We start from the raw sequence: 15,675 nt of genomic DNA, 5'->3' as shown, positions 1-15,675 counted from the left end.
TTCATGGCTTCAGGGAATGTGAACACAATCGGGGCCTGGGGCACAGACAGTCACTCCGCATTGGACCCATTACAGGTTTCCCCACAGGGCGAGGCACAGAACTCACCCACTCGGGGTACAAGGGGCTGTCGGCGCTCGGACTCTGGGGAACAGTTCTCCACCTTCACATTTCCAGCTTCACCTCTGTCTCCCAGTCACCTGTGGGTCCACTCGAATTCCATCTCCTCCAATTGCACGCGCCAGGGGTCACTCCGCCGGGGGTAAACTGATATTTTCCGTTCATTGCTGACTTCACAATAAACGAGCGGACTCTCACTTACCTTCCCGAAGTCTCTCACATCGAAGAGGTCGAAGGGGTCGAACAGTTCGCTGCTCCTCAGCCCGAATTTATCGTGACAAACTTTCAGGAATGTTCGGATGTTCTTCAGGCACAAAAACTACAATCAAAGGGGGAAAAGCACAGAACGTTCAGAGAAAGGCTTCGATCATTGACAGTCGATGGGCCAGAGTTGCTGCAGGGTCGGGGAGGGGGGTCGGGGAGGGGGGTCGGGGTGCTTGCCCCCTTCAGGCAGTGCTGCTCTCTGCTGGGCTGCAGGGAGACGGACCCACAAACCATCACTGGGCTCATTTTCCTGCATCCTCCCCAGGCCATCGTAGGATCCACCCCACAGAAAACCAACACCCTGCTCCTCGTCATGGGCTCAATCCCCCAGCTGAACCTACCCCCAGTGACAGGCCTGTACCCACCAGTACTGTACCCGTGTTATACAGTGACAGACCTGTACCCACCAGTGCTGTACCCCCGTGTTACACAGTGACAGACCTGTACCCACCAGTACTGTACCCCAGTGTTATACAGTGACAGACCTGTACCCACCAGTACTGTACCCCAGTGTTATACAGTGACAGACCTGTACCCACCAGTACTGTACCCGTGTTATACAGTGACAGACCTGTACCCACCAGTGCTGTACCTCAGTGTTGTACAGTGACCGACCTGTACCCACCAGTACTGTACCCCAGTGTTATACAGTGACAGAGCTGTACCCACCAGTACTGTACCCCAGTGTTATACAGTGACAGACCTGTACCCACCAGTACTGTACCCCAGTGTTATACAGTGACAGACCTGTACCCACCAGTACTGTACCCGTGTTATACAGTGACAGACCTGTACCCACCAGTGCTGTACCTCAGTGTTGTACAGTGACCGACCTGTACCCACCAGTACTGTACCCCAGTGTTATACAGTGACAGACCTGTACCCACCAGTATTGTATCCCAGTGTTATACAGAAACAGGCCTGTACCCACCAGTACTTACCCCAGTGACAGACCTGTATCTACGAATGGCGCTCCCCAAGTCCCCATTCTACACACGTATACCCAGACAGCAATACGTGATCACGGAGTGTGTCATCGCCAACCCTGATCCCGTGGTCGCCTGGTGTTCCCACATTCACTTTCCACAGGGGTCACTGGACAGTGTTCAGGAGCAGGAGCCCTGGCTGATTTCCACTCTCTCTAATCCTAGGGTCACTGGGCCTGTTTTTTTTAAATACATTCATGGGATGTGGGCGTTGCTGGCGAGGCCGGCATTTATTGCCCATCCCTAATTGCCCTTGAGAAGGTGGTGGTGAGCCGCCTTCTTGAACCGCTGCAGTCCGTGTGGTGAAGGTTCTCCCACAGTGCTGTTAGGAAGGGAGTTCCAGGATTTTGACCCAGCGACGATGAAGGAACGGCGATATATTTCCAAGTCGGGATGGTGTGTGACTTGGAGGGGAACGTGCAGGTGGTATTGTTCCCATGTGCCTGCTGCTCTTGTCCTTCTAGGTGGTAGGGGTCGCGGGTTAGGGAGGTGCTGTCGAAGAAGCCTTGGAGAGTTGCTGCAGTGTATCCTATGGATGGTACACACTGCAGCCACTGTGCGCCGGTGGTGAAGGGAGTGAATGTTTAGGGTGGTGGATGGGGTGCCAATCAAGCGGGCTGCTTTGTCCTGGATGGTGCTGAGCTTCTTGAGTGTTGTTGGAGCTGCACTCATCCAAGCAAGTGGAGAGTATTCCATCACACTCCTGACTTGTGCCTTGTGGATGGTGGAAAGGCTTTGGGGAGTCAGGAGGTGAGTCACTCGCCGCAGAATAACCAGCCTCTGACCTGCTCTCATAGCCACAGTATTTGTATGGCTGGTCCAGTTAAGTTTCTGGTCAACGGTGATCCCCAGGATGTTGATGGTGGGGGATTCGGCGATGGTAATGCCGTTGAATGTCAGGGGGAGGTGGTTAGGCTCTCTCTTGTTGGAGATGGTCATTGCCTGGCACTTGTCTGGCGTGAATGTTACTTGCCACTTATCAGCCCAAGCCTGGATGTTGTCCAGGTCTTGCTGCATGCGGGCACGGACTGCTTCATTATCTGAGGGGTTGCGAATGGAACCGAACACTGTGCAATCATCAGCGAACATCCCCATTTCTGACTTTATGATGGAGGGAAGGTCATTGATGAAGCAGCTGAAGATGGTTGGGCCTAGGACACGGCCCTGAGGAACTCCTGCAGCAATGCCCTGGGGCTGAGATGACTGGCCTCCAACAACCACTACCATCTTCCTTTGTGCTAGGTATGACTCCAGCCACTGGAGAGTTTTCCCCGATTCCCATTGACTTCAACGTACTCCCCCTACCTCTGCCCTGGCCGAGATCAGCCAATTCAGCACAGATGGGGAGGAGGCTGAACCTGGGCTGTGGGGCTCAGGACCACAATGGCACTGCTTTTCCCTGCAATGCAACACAGGCCGACATGAAGTGAGGGAATAATCTTTCCAAACAGGCACATTCAGCAAGAACACCAACTACCAGTCCAGAAAGATAAGCGTCCGCACTTACAGGAGTGCGGAAAGGTTTCATAGCTCATTTGGTAAGATTAATAAAATATTTAATTGGTTAATAAAACTCCAGTGATTTGCAAGAATGTGAAGGGAATTGAAACCCTGACAAGCGACTGATTATCTCTCCTGAGCAGCCCATTACAGCTCCACAAGGAAAGGAAACATCTCAATTTAAAATAAGGAAACTTTTCGGAAGATAGTGAAGGAAGATTATTGGCAGGAGGTTTGGAATTGAGAGGAGGCAGCCACTGTCTCCGACTTTCCACAAGGAGCAGGAGACTGCCCTGTAGAGTCAACATCCATTTGATCATAATCTACCCGAGTCGGAGTCAGTAGGCGGTGAATTTACGTTCTTCTGGATCCGAGGTCTTACAAACAATCCGTCAGGCCACTCTGGGCAGACAGGGCTGAGGTACAGCACTCACAAAACCCCAGGCAGACAGCTCACCCTCCGCTCCCTCCCTTTCAGGAAGGACAACACTTTTACACAAGCATCCATTCATCACCCTGTCTCTGGATTTCCCACAATACTCCAGTGAAGACCTCTGATGTCAGTAGAACTCAACAGATGCCAGGATGAAGATTTAACACTTCACTGATTGAAGAGTGTAAATCTGGAACATCCCTCAGCGAGGAATTAGTGGAAGCATTCTTGGTGATGAATTTTCATGGTTTACTCTGCCTTCCTGTGTGAAGCAGCCTCAGTGAAGGGGAGAGCGAGGAGGCAGATAGCTGGCCCTGATAAAAGATGCCATCAATCCCAGCAAGCTCATAAAACAGTCGGAAATCCAGGGAATGACATTGAATTGCTATCAGTTCCATTAGACCTGCCTTCTCTCCCATATCAAGTCCTCACTGTTTGGACTCGGATATCACAAGCAGGGCCCTTCGCAAGGCAAGTAAACTAACTGGACAAGTCAAGGAGAATTGCGGTCACTAAACCAATCATTTGGTCGAGAATCCACCGATAGTAAAATTATATTGAAGAGCCAGAATGGTCGTTTCGGACTAACCTGATCCGGGGTCAGTTAGTTTCACCGAGTCTCACCCAATAATCGATGTCACTCCCTGCAATTCTGACTGTTTTACGAGTTTACTATGATTGATGGACTTCCTTTATTGGACCAGCTATCTGCCTCCTGCTCCCTGCGTTTGTTGAAGGATAATTAGATGGCCCTTCACTTAGGCTGCTTCACACAGTAAGGCAGAGTGCGATCCCTGAAGATTTATGATCTTCAAAATCAGTGAGCAATGTTCCAGATTTACAGTCTTCCATCGGCAAGGTGTTAAATCTTCATCCCTGGAATCTATTGGATTCGGCCAATGACACGAGAGGTCTTCACCGGAACATTGTGGGAAATCCGAGCGGTTCCATTTGAAATTCTCTCTGCAAGGAGACGACCAGGCAGACTCCAGCCAGGCCCCTGCCCCTGCCCCCGATCACTGTTCAATGACACCGGCTGGATGGTGTGAACAATGGGTACGGACAGCTTCAGCCCTCAGCGTGAGGCCCTCTACAATCAAACAACCTGCTGACACACAACTGTCTCGGATCACGCACGAAGAATGGCCAGAGGTCGTCCAGTGCCCATGGAACCCGGACCCCAGTGAGAGTCAGTGTCTGTGGGACCCGTACCCCAGTGAGAGTCAGTGTCTGTGGGACCCGTACCCCAGTGAGAGTCGGTGTCTGTGGGACCCGTACCCCAGTGAGAGTCAGTGTCTGTGGGACCCGTACCCCAGTGAGAGTCAGTGTCTGTGGAACCCGTACCCCAGTGAGGGTCAGTGTCTGTGGAACCCGTACCCCAGTGAGAGTCAGTGTCTGTGGAACCCGTACCCCAGTGAGAGTCAGTGTCTGTGGAACCCGTACCCCAGTGAGAGTCAGTGTCTGTGGAACCCGTACCCCAGTGAGGGTCAGTGTCTGTGGAACCCGTACCCCAGTGAGAGTCAGTGTCTGTGGAACCCGTACCCCAGTGAGAGTCAGTGTCTGTGGAACCCGTACCCCAGTGAGAGTCAGTGTCTGTGGGACCCGTACCCCAGTGAGGGTCAGTGCCTGTGGAACCCGTACCCCAGTGAGAGTCAGTGTCTGTGGAACCCGTACCCCAGTGAGAGTCAGTGTCTGTGGGACCCGTACCCCAGTGAGAGTCAGTGTCTGTGGAACCCGTACCCCAGTGAGGGTCAGTGCCTGTGGAACCCGTACCCCAGTGAGAGTCAGTGTCTGTGGGACCCGTACCCCAGTGAGGGTCAGTGCCTGTGGAACCCGTACCCCAGTGAGAGTCAGTGTCTGTGGGACCCGTACCCCAGTGAGAGTCAGTGTCTGTGGGACCCGTACCCCAGTGAGAGTCAGTGTCTGTGGGACCCGTACCCCAGTGAGAGTCAGTGTCTGTGGGACCCGTACCCCAGTGAGAGTCAGTGTCTGTGGAACCCGTACCCCAGTGAGAGTCAGTGTCTGTGGGACCCGTACCCCAGTGAGAGTCAGTGTCTGTGGGACCCGTACCCCAGTGAGAGTCAGTGTCTGTGGAACCCGTACCCCAGTGAGAGTCAGTGTCTGTGGGACCCGTACCCCAGTGAGAGTCAGTGTCTGTGGGACCCGTACCCCAGTGAGAGTCAGTGTCCGTGGGACCCGTACCCCAGTGAGAGTCAGTGTCTGTGGGACCCGTACCCCAGTGAGAGTCAGTGTCTGTGGGACCCGTACCCCAGTGAGAGTCAGTGTCTGTGGGATCCGTACCCCAGTGAGAGTCAGTGTCTGTGGGACCCGTACCCCAGTGAGAGTCAGTGTCTGTGGGATCCGTACCCCAGTGAGAGTCAGTGTCTGTGGGACCCGTACGCCAGTGAGTGGAACAGCAACTAAACTGCCGGCAGTTCATGGTCGGCTGTAAACTGCAGGTATGATGTGGAGATGCCGGTGATGGACTGGGGTGGACAAATGTAAGGAATCTTACAACACCAGGTTATAGTCCAACAGTTTTATTTGAAAATCACAAGAACATGTTCTCTGACTATATACGTGGTACCTTCCACGGAATCCCACACTCACCTGACGAAGGAGAAAGCCTCCGAAAGCTTGTGATTTTCAAATAAAACTGTTGGACTATAACCTGGTGTTGTAAGATTCCTTACATTTGTAAACTGCAGGTGACAGGACAGAGCCCGCATTGAAACATTTTCTACCCTTGAATTAATTAAAAGATGAATTTCTCTGCCTTGCTGGTATTTCACTCTCTGTAGTTAGGGAGTGTTTTACACCAACAGAGCGAAGTATTGGGGATTCCCAGTGCAGATTGTACACATCGCTGCCCAAAGAACAGGGTGTGTGTGTGTCACAGAGAGAACACGAGATATTGGTGGGGAGACATGCGCGGGTATCGGAGAGAACTCCGCCCAATGCGTAAAACAATCAGCAGAGTGGCCTGAGCCCCCGTGGAACAGGCTCCGGGAGGGACAGGGCTGCTGATCAACTCAGTAGCTGAGGAAACATCTCGTGACTTGGAGCAAAGTATTATTCCCAAATTATTCTCATTCCAGGAGATCTCAGAGTTACCGAACCAGAGGATTACCTAAATTTACTTACTCCACTAAAAGAGCAAAAGGAAAATCAATTACCGAACCCAAGGAGGGACGTGGGAGCTCGGACCGAGGCTGGACGGGGGGTCTTCAGGAACTGATGGCTGCAAACTCACATCATCTGTGCACACTGGCACTGAAATGATCGCCAAACAATATCACTTGCCATTGTCCCTAGGACCTGACAACATGATTTTACTATGTTGAAACCAGAAATCGTAAAAATTACAGGCCCATCGTGCTTGAGCCAGTGCTAGCTCTTGCGCTGATGGAATGTGAAGGGATAGGAAGTAAAACCAAGGCCTCATCTGCCTGCTTACATCATTCGGAAAACAGCTGGGGAATTCTCCCAATGTCCAGGCCAATATTCCCTCAACCATTGTCATAAAAAAAATTTGCTGGTCAATTATCTCACTGTTTGTGGCATCTGGCTGTGCGCAGATTGATGCTGCATTTGCCTACACAACAAGAGGGGAGATGAGAAATGTTTTTTTACGCAGCAAGTTGTTACATCTGGAGTTCGCTGCCTGTAAGGGTGGTGGAAACAGATTCAATAATAACTTTCAAAAAGGGAATTGGATAAATGCTTGAAGGAGAAAAATTTGCCGGGTTTTGGGGAAGGAGGGTGAAGAGTTCACCTCGAGACAAACAGGATGGTTTCAATCTCGTTGACATTAAGTTGAACCTTCCACTCTCCGTAAACTTGAGCTCATCCAAAACTCTGCTGCCCGTATCCTAACTTACACCAAGTCCCATTCGTCCATCACCCCCTGCGCTCGCTGACCTACATTGGCTCCCAGTCCGGCAATTCCTTGATTTTAAAATTCTCATCCTTGTTTTCAAATCCCTCCGTGGCCTCGCCCCCTCCCTATCTCTGTAACCTCCTCCAGCCCTATAACCCTCCGAGATCTCTGCGCCCCTCCAATTCTGGCCTCTCGCACAGCCCCGATTTTCATCACTTAAACCATTGGCGGCCGTGCCTTCAGCTGCCTCGGCCCTAAGGTCTGGAATTCCCTCCCTAAACCTCTCCCCATCTCTACCTCTCTCTCCTCCTTAAAACCTACCTCTTTGACCAAGCTTTTGGTCACCTGTCCTAATATCTCCTTATGTGGCTCGGTGTCAAATTTTGTTTGATGATCGCTCCTGTGAAGCGCCTTGGGACGTTTCACTACGTTAAAGGCTCTGTATAAATGCAAGTCAGACAGCACACTGGAAGCTGGGAGCTCGGGTGATGACAGAGAAGGACACACACGGTACAGGAACGTACAGCAGCACGGACTGGACTGAATCGCACCGCGGTTTGGAATTTGACCAATGAGTCGCTGCTTGCAATTGTTCATTCATATCACTCAAACTAACTGCAGGTGACAACATAAACGAACACCTACAGCTGCCTGAACTGGCATAATCCAGCCATTCAGAACCCTGGGAAGTGACAGAGCCACATGTGGGAGTGTGTAATCCAAGCACAGCGAGCTTGTCTCACCTCATAAGAATATAAGAAATAGGAGCAGGAGTAGGCCATTCGGCCCCTCGAGCCTGCTCCGCCATTCAACCAGATCATGGCTGATCTTCGACCTCAAATCCACTTTCCCGCCCGATCCCCATATCTGCGTCTCCTCACATCTCCCTCCCTCGGTCAAGCCACAGGGTATCATGTTCAACCAACAGCGAGTGCTTCCTTCAATCCGACTGACTTCGAGCACCACCCACCCTTTTGAACTGATGCTCGATTTGTGAAACAAGTCTGAACTCACGGTAAATCTGCACAAACTTTCACCTCGTTTACCAGACCCTCCCACTCAAACATTGGAAACACACAATGTGCTTCTCTGTTCATCTCTCCGGTGATTAGCGAGAGAGAAAAGCTTCAATGTCCATCGCCTGATCATCGATCGTTGCCACCACCGGGGAAACGCCTGATATTGCCAAGTGGCACCGGGCAGGGGTGACAGCGAGCTATTCGATGATGGGGGGCATCACAGGTGAGCCAGGCCCTGTTCTGTCCTCAACCAGTGTCACTGCTGGGCGATGAGGGACAGGAGCCCCGGCCGATCGTCCCCCTCCCCAACCAGGGCACTGAGGTCAATTGTCCATTGCCGTCCCGTCAAACAACAAACTCAGCACAGAAGAACAATTGTTTAAAAATAACTAGAACCAGTTGGACTGATCCTCGTTTAACCGGTTATTAGTGAGCAGCTGTTTAAGGATAATGATCAGGAGGGAGTCTCGATCCCTGACACAGGCCCACCTTCGATCCTGGTACCCCACTGGCTGCGGGCCCTGATCACCCAATTTGGCAGCAAACCCTCCAGCCCACCGAGGGCGAGGGGCTCCGGAGTGCGGAACTGGTGCTGCACCCCAGTGTTGTACAGGATTACAGGAACAAGCCAGAGACCCAGAGAGGCAGAGCTCCAAACAACCACACCCAGCCACGTCTCCAGGAAACGCTCAATAAATTACAACATAATGAGAACTAAATGCCCTACCTTGACGTAATAATTACAGCAACTCTCCTTCCACCCTCTGGCCCATTACAGCACCTTCTCCCCGGCCCATTTGCTCTCCTATGTAAGGAAGGATATATTTGCCTTAGAGGTGGTGCAACGAAGGTTCACTCGATTGAGTCCTCGGACGAGAGGGTTGTCCTATGAGGAGAGATAGAGTAGAATGGGCCTATACTCTCTGGAGTTTAGAAAAATGAGAAGTGATCTCACTGAAACGTATAAGGTTCTGAGGAGGCTTGACAGGGTAGATACTGAGAGGCTGTTTCCCTGGCTGGAGAGTCCAGAACTATGGGGCATAGTCGCAGGATAAGGGGTCGGCCATTTAGGACTGAGATGAGGAGGAATTTCTTCACTCAGAGGGTTGTGAAATTTTGGAATTCTCTACCCCAGAGGGCTGTGGATGCTGAGTCGTTGAATATATTCAAGACAGAGATATATAGAATTTTGGACTCAAAGGGAATCAAGGGATATGGGGATCGGGCGGGAAAGTTGAGTTGAGGTCGAAGATCAGCCATGATCTGATTGAATGGCAGAGCAGGCTTGAGGGGCTGAATGGCCCACTCCTGCTCCTATTCTTATGTTCTTATCCCAGCCCATTCCGGCACATTCACCTGACACTCATTTCTAAATTTTATTTTATTATTCGTTCATGGGATGTGGGCGTCGCTGGCGAGGCCGGCATTTATTGCCCATCCCTAATTGCCCTCGAGAAGGTGGTGGTGAGCCGCCTTCTTGAACCGCTGCAGTCCGTGTGGTGAAGGTTCTCCCACAGTGCGGTTGGGAAGGGAGCTCCAGGATTTTGACCCAGCGACGATGAAGGAACGGCCGATATATTTCCAAGTCGGGATGGTGTGTGACTTGGAGGGGAACGTGCAGGTGGTGTTGTTCCCATGTGCCTGCTGCCCTTGTCCTTCTAGGTGGTAGAGGTCGTGGGTTTGGGAGGTGCTGTCGAAGAAGCCTTGGCGAGTTGCTGCAGTGCATCCTGTGGATGGTACACACTGCAGCCACTGTGCGCCGGTGGTGAAGGGAGTGAATGTTTAGGGTGGTGGATAGGGTGCCAATCAAGCGGGCTGCTTTGTCCTGGATGGTGTCGAGAGTATTCCATCACACTCCTGACTTGTGCCTTGTAAATGGTGGAAAGGCTTTGGGGAGTCAGGAGGTGAGTCACTCGCCGCAGAATACCCAGCCTCTAACCAGCTCTTGTAGCCACAGTATTTATGTGGCTGGTCCAGTTAACTTTCTGGTCAATGGTGACCCCCAGGATGGGGGATTCGGCGATGGTAATGCTGTTGAATGTCAAGGAGATGTGGTTAGGCTCTCTTTTGTTGGAGATGGTCATTGCCTGGCACTTGTCTGGCGCGAATGTTACTTGCTACTTATCAGCCCAAGCCCGGATGTTGTCCAGGTCTTGCTGCATGCGGGCTCGGACTGCTTCATTATCTGAGGGGTTGCGAATGGAACTGAACACTGTGCAATCATCAGCGAACATCCCCATTTCTGACCTTATGATGGAGGGAAGGTCATTGATGAAGCAGCTGAAGATGGTTGGGCCTCGGACACTGCCCTGTCACTAAATAACTAAATCAGCGGTCAGTAAATAAACGAAATTACAATCAAAAAATAAACTGCCAGTTACTAAATAAATCAAATCAGTGATCATTAGTTAAACTAGCAGTAACTCTCCACATGCCTTACCTGGTTATCTTTAGCAGTACCTCTGGCGAGGAAGAGCAGTGTAGAGGGAGCTTTACTCTGTATCTAATCCATGCTGTACCTGCTCTGGGAGTGTTTGATGGGACAGTGTAGAGGGAGCTTTACTCTGTATCTAACCCTGTACCTGCCCTGGGAGTGTTTGATGGGACAGTGTAGAGGGAGCTTTACTCTGTATCTAACCCTGTACCTGACCCTGGGAGTGTTTGATGGGACAGTGTAGAGGGAGCTTTACTCTGTATCTAACCCTGTACCTGCCCTGGGAGTGTTTGATGGGACAGTGTAGAGGGAGCTTTACTCTGTATCGAACCCATGCTGTACCTGCCCTGGGAGTGTTTGATGGGACAGTGTAGAGGGAGCTTTACTCTGTATCTAACCCTGTACGTGCCCTGGGAGTGTTTGATGGGACAGTGTAGAGGGAGCTCTGCTGCAATTAAACTGTTCTTTAACCAATGCTCCAAATAGTGATTATTGTATCTTGAGAGAGATTTACCTGACAGGCAGGACCATATGTGAAAGGTTTCCTGCAATATGTTTGCTGTCAGTCTCTGAGATAATGATAGCAGAAGATTAAACACACAAGATGGATATACAGATGCTGAATAAATCCAACATAATCTTTAATCAGCCTCACAGTGGCTCAGTCCCACAATGACTGGGTATCAAGGATATCAGGAAAGTTACAACATCGCAATCGTAGACCCCACAACCCAACTCACACCAGCTCAGTCTGATTCAACCCCCCACAAACCCAACACCAGTACAACCCCCCACAAACCCAACACCAGTACAACCCCCCACACAAACCCAACACCAGTACAACCCCCCACACAAACCCAACACCAGTACAACCCCCCACACAAACCCAACACCAGTACAACCCCCCACACAAACCCAACACCAGTACAACCCCCCACACAAACCCAACACCAGTACAACCCCCCACACAAACCCAACACCAGTACAACCCCCCACACAAACCCAACACCAGTACAACCCCCCACACAAACCCAACACCAGTACAACCCCCCACAAACCCAACACCAGTACAACCCCCACACAAACCCAACACCAGTACAACCCCCACACAAACCCAACACCAGTACAACACCCCACACAAACCCAACACCAGTACAACCCCCCACACAAACCCAACACCAGTACAACCCCCCACACAAACCCAACACCAGTACAACCCCCCACACAAACCCAACACCAGTACAACCCCCACACAAACCCAACACCAGTACAACCCCCACACAAACCCAACACCAGTACAACCCCCACACAAACCCAACACCAGTACAACCCCCCACACAAACCCAACACCAGTACAACCCCCACACAAACCCAACACCAGTACAACCCCCCACACAAACCCAACACCAGTACAACCCCCACACAAACCCAACACCAGTACAACCCCCACACAAACCCAACACCAGTACAACCCCCCCCACAAACCCAACACCAGTACAACCCCCCCCCCCCACAAACCCAACACCAGTACAACCCCCCACAAACCCAACACCAGTACAACCCCCCTACAAACCCAACACCAGTACAATCCCCCCACAAACCCAACACCAGTACAACCCCCCACACAAACCCAACACCAGTACAACCCCCCACACAAACCCAACACCAGTACAACCCCCCACACAAACCCAACACCAGTACAACCCCCCACAAACCCAACACCAGTACAACCCCCCACAAACCCAACACCAGTACAACCCCCCACAAACCCAACACCAGTACAGCCCCCCCACAAACGCATCACGAACCCAACACCAGTACAGCCCATCACAAACACCCCCTCTGCCAGTGTAGCTTGACTCATCATGCACGAAAGGGATTGCCTGAGGGTTAATGTACTAGAGGGATGGACTGTGGGTTAGAGTACTAAAGGGATAGTCTTCGATGGGCCGAGCAGTCTTTTCTCCTCCCTGCCTGTTCCATATTCGCAGGAGTCACTCATCACTCTCCATAAATTAACCTGACTTCAGACTAAGTGAAAAAGCAGGAAGTTGATTGCTTTCCACTTCCTCACACTCACTGCCCTGGGGATGAAATGCTCTGACAGCCCATTGAAAAGATTTACTGGAAATCTCCTGAGGTAACTGGGGCACTTTGCCAAAGGCAATTAAATGCCTGGCAGGCATACACTAAAAACACTGGCACCAGAACCACAGATAGCTTCACAGATTTTCAGTCAGAGCAGGTTACAGACACACACACAGACACACACACACCCCACCCACAACACCCACCCCCACACAGATAGACAGACACACACACACACAGACACACACACACCCCACCCACAACACCCACCCCCACACAGATAGACAGACACACACACAGACACACACAGACACACACACACAGACACACAGACACACAGACACACAGACACACACCCACAACACCCACAACACCCACAACACCCACCCACCGATACGCCCACCCCACCGACGCGATGAAAGCTCATTTTCACTCTACATCCACCCTGATGATTATTTTCCCAGTATTTGATGAGAATGGGGTCACTGCAATTCGCTCCTCACTCACCCACAGATCGAGAGGGCGATTCCACTGATTTCCCCTCCAGGGGCCATCCCGTTTGTGCTGAATGAGCAGAGATCACTGGGGCAGGAATAGGAGCTCCAATTAGTGTCAGCCCCTGAAACAGGGAGGAGACAATGAGCAGGGCTCCTGCTCCTGGTCAGTGCCAGTGACTCCTGTCTGTGGCCATCGAACGAGGGCAGGATCAGCTCCGACTGTCGTGCCCACGCTTGCGGGTCAGCTCACTCATGAAGATGGGGCCTGACCGAGGTATCAGGAGGTGGGGGGGTGGCAGTGCAGCGCCCATGGGATTGGGCCCATCGGAGGAAGAGCTGATAGCATAAGATCTGAGCAACAGACGACAAACAGCAGTCTCCAGATCACAAACCAGTTCAAAGGTCTGCTGCAATAACATCCAATCCATGACAGGACTTTGCATGTTCCGCGGATTTAAGTGAAGTTGGAGCTTATAAAGCTTCCCGGTTTCTGCTCCCAACCTGTGAGCTACACCCAACACCCACAGGAACAGGGCATCTGTAGAAAGACCCACAGGAACAGGGCATCTGTAGAGAGACACCCACAGGAACAGGGCATCTGTAGAGACACCCACAGGAACAGGGCATCTGTAGAGAGACACCCACAGGAACAGGGCATCTGTAGAGAGAGAGAGAGACAGGAACAGGGCATCTGTAGAGAGAGACACCCACAGAAACAGGGCATCTGTAGAGAGAGACACCCACAGGAACAGGGCATCTGTAGAGACACCCACAGGAACAGGGCATCTGTAGAGACACCCACAGGAGCAGGGCATCTGTAGAGACACCCACAGGAGCAGGGCATCTGTAGAGAGAGACCCACAGGAACAGGGCATCTGTAGAGAGAGAGAGAGAGAGAGAGACAGGAACAGGGCATCTGTAGAGAGAGACCCACAGGAACAGGGCATCTGTAGAGAGAGAGAGAGAGACAGGAACAGGGCATCTGTAGAGAGACACCCACAGGAACAGGGCATCTGTAGAGAGACACCCACAGGAACAGGGCATCTGTAGAGAGAGACACCCACAGGAACAGGGCATCTGTAGAGAGAGACACCCACAGGAACAGGGCATCTGTAGAGAGAGACACCCACAGGAACAGGGCATCTGTAGAGAGAGACACCCACAGGAACAGGGCATCTGTAGAGAGAGACACCCACAGGAACAGGGCATCTGTAGAGAGACACCCACAGGAACAGGGCATCTGTAGAGAGACACCCACAGGAGCAGGGCATCTGTAGAGACACCCACAGGAGCAGGGCATCTGTAGAGACACCCACAGGAACAGGGCATCTGTAGAGACACCCACAGGAGCAGGGCATCTGTAGAGACACCCACAGGAGCAGGGCATCTGTAGAGAGACACCCACAGGAACAGGGCATCTGTAGAGAGAGAGAGAGAGAGAGAGAGACAGGAACAGGGCATCTGTAGAGAGAGAGAGAGAGACAGGAACAGGGCATCTGTAGAGAGACACCCACAGGAACAGGGCATCTGTAGAGAGAGACCCACAGGAACAGGCATCTGTAGAGAGAGACCCACAGGAACAGGCATCTGTAGAGAGAGACCCACAGGAACAGGGCATCTGTAGAGAGAGACACCCACAGGAACAGGGCATCTGTAGAGAGAGACACCCACAGGACAGGGCATCTGTAGAGAGACACCCACAGGAACAGGGGCATCTGTAGAGACACCCGGAGCAGGGGTAGGGAAGCAGGGCATCTGTAGAGACACACAGAAACAGGGCATCTGTAGAGAGACACCCACAGGAACAGGGCATCTGTAGAGAGACACCCACAGGAACAGGGCATCTGTAGAGAGAGACACCCACAGGAACAGGGCATCTGTAGAGAGAGACACCCATAGGAACAGGGCATCTGTAGAGAGAGAGAGAGACAGGAAAGCAGGCATCTGTAGAGAGACACACAGGAGGCCTGGGGATTAACACCAGCCACACTATCTGGAATAAATGCTGGGCTCTCAAATAAAAGCCTCAGTATTTCCTCAGTCTGTGTTTGCTAACAGAGTAATAGGAAACTATGAATGGGTCTCATTACAGCTGCAGTGTATTGTTGGAGACTTTACCCTGCACACTCGAAACACCAGCCAATAATCGTCCAACAACTCATATCATCACAGGTTCAAACAGGACGTACGCATGCACAGCTTGTTTAAGCTTCACTGCCTCTGGGATCCCAGCACAGATCCCCGTGCCACAGAATGTCGGCCACCGGGGAAATTCAGGCACAGACCCTGGTAACTGTGGGAGGGAAGGCACTGACGTAAGGCAGCGGATTTCAAACTTGCCTGTGTGGGTAAACCACAGCAAAATGGGTAAACCACAGCAAATATTAACACATTCCCAGGACCCCCAACAAATACAGACACAGTTCTGGGGACCTCGTGCAAAACAGACACAAACA

At 51.7% G+C, this 15,675-nt stretch overlaps 1 protein-coding gene across 1 annotated transcript in view; it reads right to left on the bottom strand.

The window, feature by feature from the left end:
* The window catches only part of LOC137300361 (guanine nucleotide exchange factor VAV2-like), a 106,828-nt gene that overhangs the window by 63,391 nt on the left and 27,762 nt on the right, over positions 1-15,675 (bottom strand). Inside the window, exon 3 of the mRNA XM_067969445.1 lies at positions 321-437. Within this exon, the coding sequence (XP_067825546.1) occupies positions 321-437 (117 nt within the window). The remainder of the gene's footprint in view (positions 1-320; positions 438-15,675) is intronic.

This window comes from Heptranchias perlo, chromosome 31 (genome assembly GCF_035084215.1).
Source record: "Heptranchias perlo isolate sHepPer1 chromosome 31, sHepPer1.hap1, whole genome shotgun sequence".
Taxonomy (NCBI): Eukaryota; Metazoa; Chordata; class Chondrichthyes; order Hexanchiformes; family Hexanchidae; genus Heptranchias; species Heptranchias perlo.
The sequence above is the reverse complement of the archived record's forward strand: the minus strand, read 5'-3'. Positions and strand labels throughout refer to the sequence as shown.